Here is a 14,540-nt window from a genome sequence, read left to right on the forward strand (position 1 = left end):
AAAAAAAAATCACAGTTTCAGTAAAAATAAAAATCGTCTCCTTCGGTGTGAGTAAGCTTAGGTTACTATACTGCGTGTTCACTGCACTGCTACAGAGAAATGTCTCTTCAGGAAGGTGAACAAAGTGGGGAGACTGAAAATAATATGAATTTTGGTCTTCTGTCCAGGCAAGTGAAAAACACTGAGAGCGCTTACACAAGTGGCAAAAAAAAAAACAAACAGGAAAAAATGGAAGAGCGAACTTTCCTGTTAAAAAAAAGATCAAAAAGTAAATCTAGACAGCATAAAAATGTGAGAGTGACTCAGCAACGTCAGCTATTCAAGTGAGTCCATCGGAGCCGAGGAGAGTCTGTCAGTCTGTTATTGCTTCTCTGGCTGTTACGAATCGAACACTTCATCCAGAGTTTGGTTTATTGCTTAGTCTTTAGCTTATACGATTAGAAAAAACACATACACACAGCGAACACGTGTGCAGACACATTCTCACGTGTACCCCATAAAGACAAATTCGTCACTTGCGTCTGCTTTTTTTGTTGTTCTTCACTTCTGCTCTCTTTTCTTCTGCGCTCAGCATCAAGTCTTTTTTGGCTCTTCCACCAAGAGAACATTCGCCGGTCTCGCTTGGCCGATGATTTACTTCACCATCACACAGCTGCTGAGCTGCTGCTGCTGCTGCTGTCCAGACATACCCAGCTCCTGCATGTCGAGGTCTGTGCTGGAGACCGAGCCCATCCTCCACATGGCTGATTTGGACAGGATGGGGAAATTGCCTTGTGCTGCAGACTGTTGACGGAGGCCAGTGTGGTGGTTAGGGTGGGGTTGCTGGCTGATGTGTAGACGTGCCTCGAGAAGGTAGGCAGCAGAGGCCACGGGGGACAGAGAAGAGGAGTAGCAGGGTGAGGATGAGCAGCCTGTGGCGGAGGTCTTGAGGGTCTGTTGCCAGGGACCCTGCTGCAGACCCACTGAAGCCTGCTGAGCAGGCAGGACGGGTTGAGCAGGGTTGTCAAACATGGAGGAGGAAGCAAACACGGTAGTAGGCGGAGGAGATGGTGACTGTTGGTGTGCCAAGAAGAGCAGGGGCTTCTGTTGAGGTCCTGTCTGAGGGGCTTGGACCTGAGGCTGTGGTTGGTGCTTAATCTGCAGCATTCTGGGAAATGAGATGAGATTTGTTATCAACAGCTCGACTTGGGGTTCAATTGTTTGTAGTTTATGAAATTAACAATCCCATAATGCTTTGTGCTCCTGCAATAATGTGACTCACCTTTGCTGGTGCAGCACCTCCTCCAGCATGCTGCGGTGCTCAGAGAGAGCTGGACCCAGTGACCCCCGGCTACCGCGGTTACAGGAGGGTGATGGGGCAGCCTGCCTCGTCAGACCCTTGATCTTATTCAATCCCAGAAGTCCTTTAGTGCGCGTGTTTTTCCTCAGCTGCTGGCGGAAAGCTTTGAGGCCTGCGTGAAGGCATGGGAAACTGTTATGCAGCGTTGATCCTACTACATGGTACGTGTGAGAAAACCTGAATACCAGCTTAGGCAGGTGGCATACAGGAAATGATTTCACGATCATGCATGTGTACCTTGTGTGAGGGAGGTGTCAGAGGCTCTGCGACCCTCCTGGAAGCTGGCAGGGGGCAGGCTGCCCTGGGCCTGGGGCAGGAGGTGGGAAGAGAGAGCCAGGGGAGCTCCAGCAGACAGCAGAGCTCCTCCCTCAGCCCCCGAGGCCCGAAGTGTTGCCACCCCACCTACAGCAGCTTGCAAAGTGGGGGCAGGACTGGAAGAAGACTTCAGGCAGCTGTCAGAGGAGGCACCGTCTGAGGGGCTGACCACGATACCTAAAAAAAACAGGAGAGGTCAAGACTCTGCATCGCTACAAGAATGAAGAACATGCGTGCGCATGCATATTATACTAACATGGAGGGTTGCACTGGTGGAAACGGGCGGAGACCTCAGCCAGAGTGTGTCTGCGAGAGGTGGTGGTTGGAGGGAGCAGGGGCCCAAGAGTTTGCGTCGCCTCCTCCTCCTCCAGGTCTCTGGGTCGCACCTCTTCGCTGATGCTTGTCTCCAGCAGGCTGTTGGGTGAAATGGAGCGGTTCCAGAGCAATCTGTTCAGACTGGCCTCCACTGGAAACACTACACGCTGAAAAGGAAGGAGGTTGACTGTTAGCCACTGACTGCTAGCAGGGCAGGGTGCAGCTTTTGCATTTGGTCTATTAATATAGATGCAAGAGAGCGTGCTATTTAAGAAATTTACCTGAAACAATCCAGCTTGGTCACACTCTACCTCTGAGTACACAGGGGGGGTGTTTTTGGTTGGAAGTGAAAACGCTGTTGTTCTAAAACTCTCAGTGGACTCCATGATCACCTAGAAGGAAGCAGAAAGCACAGAGATTATTAAACTTCATGCAAATAAGAATGGAGATTGATAGTCAGCTACATGCAGCTATAGTGCTGACCTCTGGGCTTGTGGAGTCAGAGGTGCTCCTTGGTCTCTGGCTCCATGTTCCACACTGGCGGCTCAGCTGCTGTGCACGATGCTCCCGCACTCGCTCCAGCAGCAGGTAGTAGATGGCAGAGAAGTGGTTGTAGCTGCTGCTCTGCAGAGACTGAAGATAAGGTCAGAAGATTAGTCATTTTGCCATTTTGTTTACTTTCTGTGGCTTGTAATGACAGTTTATAACCAGTGCTCTCTCTTTATAGCTTTCTTTAGCACCTCTTTAAAACTTTTAAGGGAAAGACAAATATAGCTGCATATATCTGCATTTATATATTTGAAGATGACAGAGTGAGAAATCTATATTTAAATACAGAATAAGGTCTTTGAAGGAATACAATGTAGGTTCAACTTAAGAGAGAACGAAAACTTAGCTGCAGCCTACCCGCTGCCTGTAAACCCGTAAACTGAGTATTTTTACTGTGACTGCAATACTTTCATAAAACCACTAAACACATTTTGATTCTTGTTCAGTCACCTCGATAGTCCTCTGACGGTCGATGCCCAGTGTGTTCATGATGCCCAGCACGGGTTCGCTGTAGTCGCCCAGGTTGGAATTGTACTCCGTGAGGGGATGGCTGAGGATCTGGTGGGCAGCTGACGGATCCGCCATCATCCAGCGGTGTTGCTTGATCTGAGCAATGCTGATCCTTTTGGCTGGATCCACCACCAGCATTTTACGGATCAGATTCTCACAGTCTAAAGTACGCAAACAGTGAATGAGTCTCTGTATGTAGTTTACACCGTTTTAGTAATTTGCGGTAACTGTTGTTGGGATAATTTATACCTTGTGACATAAAGAAAGGGATTCTGAATCGTCCCTCGGTGACTCTCTGCCGGAGCGCGGGAAGGCTGGCTCCGTCGAACGGAAGAGAGCCGCAGACGAGGACATAAAGCACGACACCGAGACTCTGCGAAGCAAAGAGCAAAAAGGAGAATGTAATCACGATTATGTAAATGTCATCGCTTCCTCTGTCAGTAATGCCGTATTACATTCCCGGAGCTTACCCAAATATCCAGCTGAGGCCCCTCATACTCCTTCCCTTCAAACACTTCAGGGGCAGCATAAGGCGGGCTGCCACACCATGTAGACAGAGGCTCCCCTGCATTGTAGAAGTTTCCAAATCCAAAGTCTGCACACAGACACAAGTGTAGAACAACTTTTTTTAATCAAACTTGTTTGCTTTCCATTCCAGCTTGAAGTGCTGCAGGCCCTATAGCGCAGATTTAGTACTGTTCATGGTGTGTTACGTAATTTATCATCATGAGATATTCATCAACACTTCAAAGTAAGCTCGGGTTAACATATCTTCTCATACAAAAGACTGACTGTTTTCCTGTTTCTGATAATTTGGTTCTACAGTTTCTTCATGTAAAAGCGTGTGATTGTGTGCTGAGCTCATTTCCTCTGGTTGATGCTTGTCTTAGTAAAATGGGTGAATAATTAACATTTAATTAGCACATAGATGGCACAACAATGATTTAATTAGAATCCCAGAGCACCAAATACGTTCTTCAGGCGTAAACTGAACAGAATACAGAAACAGCAAGTAGGTACAGAAGGACGTTGTTGCATTAAAAACCATTAACACTGCATCTTATCACCAGCCAACACTAAGAATATGATCGACCTACCGGCCAGTTTGATATTCATGTTGGCATCCAGCAACAGGTTCTCAGTTTTTAGGTCACGGTGAACGATGTGGTGCCGATGGCAGTAGTCCACCGCGGCGAGGATCTGCCAGAACTTCTTTCGTGCTTCATCTTCACTCAAGCGGCCATTTGAGGTTAGGTGGTCTGCAGGGAGAGAGGATCCAGACTATCAGGATCAGACTCTTAGGAGGGTCTATTATGAGGTTACTTCCTTTTTCCATGCTTTTATTTTGCCAGTGGCCTTTTAATTGTCATGGAGGGTTAAAATTAACCTCTGTGTTTCTGGGTGTGCTATGTACCTTTGTGAATGCAAATGAAAAGGCTTAAGGCTTCACTCACCAAACATCTCTCCATTCTTTGCATACTCTGTCACAATATACAGCATGTCTTTGGTCTCCATGACCTAAGAGAGAAAAAGAGAAAAAAAACAATGAGTGTAACTGTGTCATTGATAACCATATTTCAAAGTTCAAGTCGTTCCCAGTGTTTCATCGTAGCACATTCCAGCATTTATAACCACCACATTCCTCATTTGCAAATGTCTCCATACACATAAAATTAAAAGAAACACCAACACCCTGTTTTCCATTATATGCCCTGTTGCATAAGTAAACCGTCAGTGACTTCCCGCGCGCATTTTCCTCATGTCTTGAAACCCGTTTACACACGTCAATACAGACCCAAAAAGGAATGCGTAACATTCAGACTCAAACCAGCTGATCCAATGCTTGGGAATGTTTTTCTTGAGGCTGATACCAGCTGGCAGTGGATGCTAGTGTTGAATTTCAAGCTTCCCCCTATCTCTTTATATCTATGAAAACAGAGCGGGGCACATTCACATGGGCTGTTCACATGGTGTATCAGAAACACTCAAAGTGCAATCACTCAGAGCTCAATGCACTTTGTGGGACGGAAAGACGTAATTCCCGGTTCTTTCCTGGAGCTCACACAAGGCCTCCGTTTCCCATGAGAGCCCTCAGGGACAGAGCAGTTGAGCTAAAAAGGTTGCACAACAAAGCAATTATCGTCAGATGACAAAGTCCTGTCTGGATAAAGCTGCTGGCCAACTCCTAAATTGAATGTCACCAAATTCCAGTGAATGGCGGAGCTTAATTCTTTTCAGCCACCGGGTCCTTTAGAAAACCAGACAACGGCGATTCAATACACCAAGGTCCCCAAGCGGGCACAAGTCTTTATCTGCGAGATAGGGCAGCTCCCTGTCACCTTGAGGTGCAGCTGACGTCACTGTTGCGAAGAACAGCCATGGCGCGTCAAGGGCCCCCAGTCACCCCCGAATAAAGATAAAACCTTTAACATCCATATTGGACTCCTCATTTTCCATAAGGTCAATTTAAGGTTGCTAAAAGCTGCATAATGGGAGCATAAAATTAAATAAAGAAAAAAATCCATGAGATTCCAGTGGAATTTAAAGCGATAAGACGGGCGGTTTATGCAAACAAACAATGAGCGGGAGAGAGACTTCAATGACCTTTCAGTTTAGAGGAATTGTTTTGGTTCCCGTGAGACAAAAACAAAGTGTAAGCAGCAGCTGATTTATCGTGAGGTCTCCCAAAAAACTGCAGGGATACTAGAGGATGTAATCTACAGATCACAAGATGGTCTTATGTCAGTACCCTCCCTTTGTGCAGGAAGGAGAAAGAGGAGGTGACGAGGGTTGCTAACAACCATCTGACTAACATCACCTTGAACAACCCAAGGCCAGGAAGAAATTAACAAGGGACAGAGGACAGACAGCACAGCAGTGATACAACACCACAAACCTACAGATTATCATCTCGCTCTATCACAAAACAAAGACTGTCAGATCAAAAATGGTCTTTTAAATAAAATTGTTTTTTTTAAATTATCATTCTATCTTTTAAATTAATGAATTCCATCTCATGTTTTTTCCACATAATCTAACAGAAGTGTTAGGCTTCTTTCATGGTTAATCTGTCTTTACACTCACTTGACGCATCTGAATAATGTATAAAGCATGAATGCCTTTAAACTATTTTGCATATTGGTGTGTGTCAGAAGAGACGATCATGTACTGGGGATTTCAATTTCTATTTTATTTGTGCTTACACATCTTAAGTGATGCATTTTTCTGTCTGCATTATGGTTAATTTGTTGAGTGGTTGGATGTTTCTTTTTCTTTTTAACATATGAAAAATTTTGATATCCTCTTTGAATTGTTTGTACCATCAGTGTGAAGCATTAAAAATGTCTGTGTGGTCTTGTGAGATGAATAGAAGGAGGTTTCTAAATGTAAAAAAAAAAAAAAAAATAGTGGACATCTATGATGTTCGATTTCTTTATTACGTTTTTTCTCTTATAGAAATTCCTAGGAATAATATTATCCCCTTGTTTCTGCAGTCTAGACATGATTTCATGGTAAGAGCTGCTCAGCCATTTAAAACCAGATACAAACGAATCTTGAAAAGTAGCAAACAACAGAGAACAAAGCAAAAGGCAGAAAAAAAATCCAGAATGAAAAAAAAGAGAAAGGGCATTGTGTGTCTGTTTGCATGGGTGTGTGTTTGTGTGTTTGTTGCCAGACGCGTGCCGCGGTGCTTGCGAGGTCAACTGAGGGGGGAAAAGCGGATTCTTTCGACTAAGTCTTCAATTTGATTAGCAGTAAAGCAGCGCTTTGCTGTGGGGTAGCCTTCACGTGACATGCACACACATTGCAGTGGTTTAAACAGGTGCTAATTAGGCTTAAAGTCCAGACCTGTGGATGTTTTGGTAATTAGTCGCCTGCCTGCTCTGTTTCCCATATCTCTGCCATCACCTCTTCCTTCAAACAACTGAAGAAATCTTAGAAATGCAATGCTCTTAGCAGCGGCTGGTACCGATGACTGTTCTCTCTCTAACAAGCACACATACGCATACAGGGAGGTCAAAGGGGATTGCACTAATGCTGTTCTGCAGTACTTATGACTCAGTATACTCTGAGAATCGGCAAGCTGGTTAAAACCAGGCAACAAATGGTCCTTAAAGGCAGTGCTCTGCAGCGCACCAGTGCTGTTTAAGGGAAAATATTTTTTTCCTCAATTTGCAAAGGCTTCCTTCCACACCAGAGCATTTTACTCAAATGCTCATGCATGCATTTAGACCAGCTCCCTGCAGACCAGCATACAGTCCGGCTACCGTGAGGGCGTAACACAGGTTGAATTACACACGCAGCATTCTGCACTGCACACAACGACATTTCAGAGAGCAGAGAGAGGTTAGCCACAATACACACCTGGTAGAGCTTGATGATATGAGGGTGGTTCAACAGCTTCATTATCTGCACCTCTCTGTAGATCTTTTCGAGGTTGGAAGGATTCAACCTGGTTTTATCGATAATCTTGATTGCCACCTTAAAAAAAAAAAGGGGGGGGGGGGAATCGTGGTTAAAAATTGCAAATTTCAAAAGAAAGGCCAGAAAAAAAGCTGCAAGTAGAAATTAATAATATTAACAATGATATTAAAGCAGCTGACCTGTGTTTTAGTGACTTTGTGCCTGGCCAGTTTCACCACTGCAAAGTTCCCTTTCCCCAGGGTCCGGATGATTTCATAGAAGCCGACCTGCAGCGGCCTCCCCTGGGCAGGGCTCGACTGAGCTCCCCGGTTGGTTTCTGTCATGATTACCATGGCGTACCAACAGACTGGGGTTACAACACTGTGATAAACGAACCTGCAGAGACAGCGGTGCACATTACTCATTTTATTGCATTTGTGTAAAAATTCACTTGCTAGAAGCTTTTGTTCCGCGTGTAACGAGCATTTGGTCCTGACTGTGTGAAAACACAGACGAATTAAAATTATTATATGATCACTTTATCGAAACATTGTTGGTGTAATAAACGAGTTAAGCTGGAAATACGACTACAATCTCGTTACAGGTGTACAAATACGTGTAATATATATAAACAAGCCCGCTGATATTCATTCATTGGGTACAAAGAGATCTACACAAATAGGTTTCACTAACCTATAAGAAAAAGCGACACTTTCACGACCATTAAGAAAAAGAGGCTGAATAATACGTAAAAAAATAGTATATATATACATGTAGAAAACTAAAAAAGAGAGAGAGAGAGAGAGAGGCAGAGAGAAAGAGACTTTGGCTGAGTTGTAAAATTACCAGTTTTTCTATTAAGTGACAATGAGCCAGTAAAATGTGAGTTATCGAGAGTAATTCCTACCTTACAACGATAATAACCACCTTCTCTCACACTTCAGGCAGCTCTCGGACGAAACGTCAACCATTCCACAAACAGAGCTCCGGATAAACAACGAGACAAAAAGGAAAAACTGCGGGCAACACGCGCGGGGTAACTTTTTCCTTTGACTTTCTACAACAAGTCTTGAGGCCGGGACCAGGCTGCGGCCGGTGTGTGTGCCTGTAAGCTCCGCCGGAATGCAGAGCTGAGGGCTTCGGCACTCACAGGGGGAACTCCTCCTCCTCCTCCTCCTCCTCCTCCCTCCTCTCCTCGCCACCATAACAAATTGATACCCACCTTATTAACGTCACACCCGCGTCAGAGCTTCGAGCTGGGTGCAAGGCAAGGCCGGACCCGAGCGCAAGGAAAGGGTTGCTGGGCAACCGCGCGGCTCGGGCGCACGGTGACGCGAGTGCTGATGGAGGGGTTGCTTGGAGATGGGGACGGTGACGTCAGTCGTAAAGATGTGTCACCACGTGATGTTTCCCTCTGCCGGGCTCGTAGCTCGCGGGCTCTCTCCACAGAGCGGCTGCGCGCGCGGCTCCGACAGGAACAGAAACAGAAAGCAACTGGTGTTCGTCAGCCGCGCGGTCTCTGCTGCTCACGGAGCACTTTAGACTGCTGGGCTCGGAAAATACAAACACAGAGCCAATAAGTGCGCCATTACAGTAATTATTGTAAATTCAAATTATGCAGTCAGACTTTGAATGCGTTATTTTAATTTACAGTAATTACTGTAAGCCGATTAGGCTGAATTTGTGTGTGTGTGTGTGTGTGTGTGTGTGTGTGTGCAAACCATAACATAGTAAAGTACATTTAATAAGCAAAGTCAGTTATAATAAAAACCTTTGCTCAACACTTTGACCATTTGACTTAGCAGGTTAAGGAAATTTAATCGAATTTAAATACAATTTAGAAATAGTTTGAGGTGATGGATCATTACATGTGGCATGATCCACATAAAATGCTGGTAAACCATTAGTAAAAATGGTAATGGGTTCTGAAAGTTTGAAATTATTCATTTGCTATGAATCAAATTATGTGAGCTACAAGTAAAGCTTTTTTTGTTTGCTTTTTCTTTCTTTATGAACTTGTGGGTGGCCGATAGGAACGCCACGCTGGATCTTGGTGTAAGCTAAGCCCCCCCATTTATTCTGCTTCTGGATTGTTTGTGAAACATCGCCTTTCCCTGGAAATGATGGACACAGACCAGTGGATGTCTGCTGCCGAGTTTCAGCAATCAGAGCAGCTGTGTGTGTCTTCCTTTCCTTTTCCCTTTGAGTTGCAGCTTAAAGCTTACTGAGGGATTTTCCTGCAGACGTGCACTTTTGCCAGTCAACATGGGGGGAAAAGAAAACAGCTGAGGTCATTAGTATAAATCCAGGTTACATCCAATGCAAGTTAAAGATGTTGTGGTTGAGTGTGTTTCTGCTGTTGCTATGCAAAGTACTCCTGATTACCAAGCAGTCAAACCGAGAACATATACAAGATGATGGCCAAAGACAAAGTTAGAAAAAGAGTGGCAGAACTTAAACAGAAGGAGAAACCTGCAGAGTCTATGTTATATTAATGGACATGTAACGCCGCATAGTATGCTCAGAATAAAAGCCGGTGTAAAATACCAAATATCGCATTCAGTAGAGATGTAGACTCTTCGCTCACGCAATCTGAAATGTTAAAGGAATGCAAATCACATGCAAAATGTCCCAACTGAAAGGTCACACAATATTTTGATGCACACTTGCAACAAAACCACACAGCCCACTCTGCTTCTCATCACGCCAGTTTCATAACCAAATGTCTACCTGATGTTATTTGAATGTGCGCCTCACTTGCATGTTGCAGTTGTTGTATTTCCTGAGTGTGTGCAAAGCAGGCAGGCACAGTTATATAAACTGTGTCGTGCTGGTGCCAGAGCTCCCTTGTCTGAGCGCATCCTGATGTTTCACATGAAATTTTTGGATTTAATACGCGTACAACGGTGGCCACATGACAGTATATTAAATTCACCTTTTTATTTGTCGAGATTCTGGGCTCACACAAGTCACAACGTCAGGAAAGGTTTGACCTTATAAGAGTGATGAGATTGGCATTTGAATCAAAAGGTCTAATTTAGATCAATTCAGATCAAGTTAACTTTAGTTTGCTGTTCAGACTGGCTAAAAAAAAAAGGGTGTCAAAACAGAAAGAAAGCTGCACCTGACACATTGTGCATGTACCTTAACTGTCATTGTAAAACCTAACAACTTTTTCCTAATTTCCCACTTATTTGTAGAGTCAAGGCGCAATGGGTTCATCCATATGCATATAACTTTAGTGACTTTAAAGGAGAATAATTGTGCATGCATTCATAGAAGAAACAGCATTGCAGAAGTAAGGTAAATGTGCATATATATTTACATGCTAATGATGGAAATCATTGTGTGAGTGTTCCTCCTATATGCTGCTATAAGCATAAGTGAGGCCCTTTATTTGCTGCCACTTCCACTGGCACGTTCTCAAAGAGAAACAACTTTCTTTTCTGGAAATGACGTGAGTGGGATCCCTTTTGCACGCGTGAGGCTCGTTTTTTGTCTTTCACACACACACAGACACTGCAAAGTTTCTCATGATCTGAGTTGTCACAGTCCACATGCTGTTTTTTCATCAGTGTGGCTTTGTGCTTGCGTGTGAGTGTTTATCGTGTCAACATTGATGCTGTTAAGGTTGAGGTATTTCCTGTGTGTGCACAACAGAATTTGTTTTAATTCCTGCTATCAGTCGTTTGCAAAATATCAGCAAAGGACGCATATATGTTTGGCTGACTAATGATTTTCTTTTATCTTACTGATATCGGTTCTTTATCTCAGTGATATCTGTTATCGTTACATACTGAAACAGGTGACTAATCAGGCACATTACACTGCATGGTGTGCTGCCGCAAAGATGAGGAGCCACGAATTTAGTTGGGTGGTTTCTCATGTGCTCCTGTTGCCCTTTAATCAAAGGTGGGCGCGCAAAGGTCAAGGTGAAGGGATATTTCACTTGCTTTTAGCACTTATTTCAATATTGCGGACTGACGGTAAACAGGGGGTGTATGACAGGAAGTCATGAGTCACAGCTTCAAACCTGTGGATTTTCTCTTCTGCAGCATGCTGAGTTATTTAGGTTGCACCCTCTCACTAAGTGCTCTCTAGATCACCGGAAAAATGTGAATAACAGCAGGAACGCGAACTTCAAAGGAGGTAAAAGATGTGATTCCCTCAAAGTGAAGATCAAACATTTGCTTCTGTTAATCGGTTGTCGTGCCATCACATCTAACTAAATTTAATAACGTTGAAGTGTCCCCGGATGCTGTCTTCAAATAAAACATATCGAGGTCCAGCGTAGTCTTCAAAGTCAGGATCACAAGACAGCAGAAAATCCTCTGATAGCAAGGTGTGTGTCTACATCATAAGATTAAGCCCAATGCTGGGGGAGAAAACAAACCACACATATTTCAGGATTATTAAATATGAACACAGGCCACAGGTACTACTTTTTTCAAACCTTCAACATCCAGTGAACATCTCGCTGTGAAATCACTTTTCTAAAAGTTTTACTATGGGGTATACTGTCCCCTTAAAGACCTCTCACCACACACCACAGAGACTTCAGTGTGACACATCACAGCTAACTGTAACACGGTGCTCACAGAAATGTGTTTTGAACCTCACATTGCCCATCTAAAGAGTTATCCCGGCCCTTTCCGAATTTTACATGATTTCCCAGGTTTGCTTTCTAGGCTGGCAGTCTGGGTCCAAAACAGCGTAAGTGTAAAAACAGAAGAAAATACTCACAATTCTACAGGGAAGCAATCAATTGATAGCAAAAGCTAATTTAGAACAAGGTTGTTTTAGACTTCAATTTGCATTTGAATGAGAAGTACCTTTACTTTGTGCTGTTTTTCTTCCAAACTTTTAAGCTGTTGTTTTATTCTCCTCCACTTCATGTAAACTATTTAAAGATAATGCATATAGTAGGTTGTATTTTATTGAAGACTAAAGGTCTAAAGCTATGCTAACAGCTTATTGAGATAGCATTTACTCACAGGGGTCCATGCTATTTAAACTATGCTGATATTTTGGGAGCTATCACGCTACCTATGGATTGTATATAAAAGACAATGTACCAAAGTGCCTTAAAATTGTATTCTTTCCAATGGCCGGTGGGGGTGACTTCTCTGACTGCAAACGCTGGAAAGCATAGCAGCCTGTTGGGAAAATCACCCTTCAGCCTTTGATGACGTCAGAGAAATCATGTCTTAATGAATACAGTGTGATGCTTATTTTGTAAGTTATGATCACTATTAGAGTTGATGCAGGGTGTTGTCTTTGGGGTCTCTCTACAACCCCTGTTCTGAAAATTTTTTTTTAATGCTGTGTAAAAATAAGAATGCACAACATTGTTATATTCACAATACAGCATACAAAACATATGAAATGTTTTAATTGAGACCGTTTACTATTTCATGAAAAACGTTAACTCACTTTGATTTAAAGGCAGCTTCATCTCCCAAACACAGTTCAGAAGGCTGGAAAAGTAAGTACTCCAATTTTAACATTTAGATGAACTAGAAACGGGTCAGTAATCTGTCAAAAGAGTATCTTTTAGAGGCAGAGCTACTCAAAATTATTGGTTCACCCATCGGCAAAAACAATATTAGCAAACTGTGGAATAAGAACAAAATCTTCAATACAAAATTTATATTACTTTAAATATCTCATTATCTGTAGTACATAATATTATGAAAGATTCATAGCCTGGATAAATGTCTACGTGTATAAGAGACACGGCTGAACATCAGGTAGTACTGCATTAAGAACAGCCATGACTCTGTTGTGGTAATTACTGCATGGACTCAAGAACACTTCCAGAAATTACTGCCTGTGAAATCAGCTCACTGTGGCATCCACAAATACAGATTAAAGTGCAATCATGCAAAAAAGAAAGAAAAAAAGCCATATGTGAAGATGATCCAGAAATGCTGCCATCTTCCCCGAGCCTATGCTCAATTGAAGTGGACTGAGGCAAAGTGACAAACTGTTCTGTGATCAGACAAATTTAAATTTGAAATTCTTTTTTCAAAGCCACACCGGACTAAAGAGACCACCTGACTTATTAGCAGCTCTCAGTTCAAAAGCCTCTCTCATCTCTAATGGTATAAGGAATGCATTAGTGCCTATGCTGGGCAGCATGTTCATCTGGAAAGACACCAACAGCTTTGAAAGGTAGGTTTTAGATTAACATGTGTTCCCATCAAGAAGCTGTCTTCTTCATCCTTGCATATTTGAGCAAGTCAGTGCTAAAGTGCATCTATTACAACAGCATGGCTTCACAGTAAAGGAGTTCGGGTGATTTCACAGTGTATTGCTTTTTCTGTGTGCTTACCATCTTAGTGGTGCAGTTGTGAGCACTCTTGTCTCACAGGATGAAAAACCTGATTTCAAATCCACAGGCTGGCCGTGTCTGTGGCTGTACATATAACTCATCCTGTGAGGACTTTTTCAGACTACCCAAATAACCAGTAGTTAACCTGTCAGTTCACTAGCACAAAGTCTGCGCGATGCCTCATTGCACCAATTTGTGGGAATGGGCAGGTTATATTACAGCAAATGAACAGCCATCCCGTTTCTTCCCACTTGCAGGCTCCAATGAGACAGCAGCACCCCTGCCTAAACCAAAAAGAGTATTTACAGCAGTGAGGATGCAACTAAAGCAGACCTTCTGCTGCTTCATAAATTAGATTTGAAGAAAAGGAAAAATTGAACAAAAGGAGAAAAAGGAGAAGTAGAATAGAAGCATTGCACCTAAAAGGGATCGACACTGAAATGTTTCCATGTTAAATGTCATGCACGACATACAAATTAGTGAAAGGCCGTTGGCGTTGTTGTTTTTCGACTGATGCTCAGTGGTCACAAATGGCGCACAGTGGTATGTAAACACCTTTAAACTGTAATTTCACTCCCTGTGAAATTTCATCAAAATACAGAACACACGCTGCGCTGTTCTGAATGTAGCCGTCCTGATTGCTTTCAATTTCTCTCAGGTCACTCCCCTTCCGCCCCCTCGAGTGGCTCTCAATAGCTGCCTCCTGCATCCATGTCAAACGTCTGGCATGAACTGAACAGCAGCTGGCTTTCGTAATCACCACAGACACACTCT

At 43.3% G+C, this 14,540-nt stretch overlaps 1 protein-coding gene across 1 annotated transcript; it reads right to left on the bottom strand.

The window, feature by feature from the left end:
* Positions 1-242: 242 nt before the first annotated feature.
* Positions 243-8,752, bottom strand: sik1 (salt-inducible kinase 1). The gene is made up of 14 exons (XM_005747169.2): positions 8,340-8,752; positions 7,633-7,828; positions 7,394-7,510; positions 4,483-4,546; positions 4,126-4,287; positions 3,499-3,623; positions 3,278-3,401; positions 2,969-3,189; positions 2,453-2,602; positions 2,251-2,361; positions 1,911-2,136; positions 1,577-1,831; positions 1,262-1,451; positions 243-1,147 (listed from the first exon to the last, which is right to left on the bottom strand). The coding sequence occupies exons 2-14, from the start codon at positions 7,783-7,785 to the stop codon at positions 634-636; spliced, it is 2,412 nt and encodes an 803-aa protein (XP_005747226.1). The 5' UTR covers positions 7,786-7,828; positions 8,340-8,752; the 3' UTR covers positions 243-633.
* Between the last annotated feature and the right edge of the window lie 5,788 nt (positions 8,753-14,540).

Source organism: Pundamilia nyererei, unplaced genomic scaffold, assembly GCF_000239375.1.
Source record: "Pundamilia nyererei isolate P.nyererei 1_Seehausen unplaced genomic scaffold, PunNye1.0 scaffold00190, whole genome shotgun sequence".
In the NCBI taxonomy this organism is placed as follows: Eukaryota; Metazoa; Chordata; class Actinopteri; order Cichliformes; family Cichlidae; genus Pundamilia; species Pundamilia nyererei.

What these genes read in the sequence shown, in the direction of transcription:
- sik1 (XM_005747169.2), bottom strand. Translation starts at nt 7,785, where the DNA reads ATGGTAATCATGACAGAAACCAACCGGGGAGCTCAGTCGAGCCCTGCC. An exon ending in ATATCATCAAGCTCTACCAG is followed by an intron (nt 4,547 to 7,393) that starts GTGTGTATTGTG and finishes TTTCTCTCTTAG; the next exon opens with GTCATGGAGACCAAAGACAT. An exon ending in CCCTTTCTTTATGTCACAAG is followed by an intron (nt 3,190 to 3,277) that starts GTATAAATTATC and finishes TGCGTACTTTAG; the next exon opens with ACTGTGAGAATCTGATCCGT.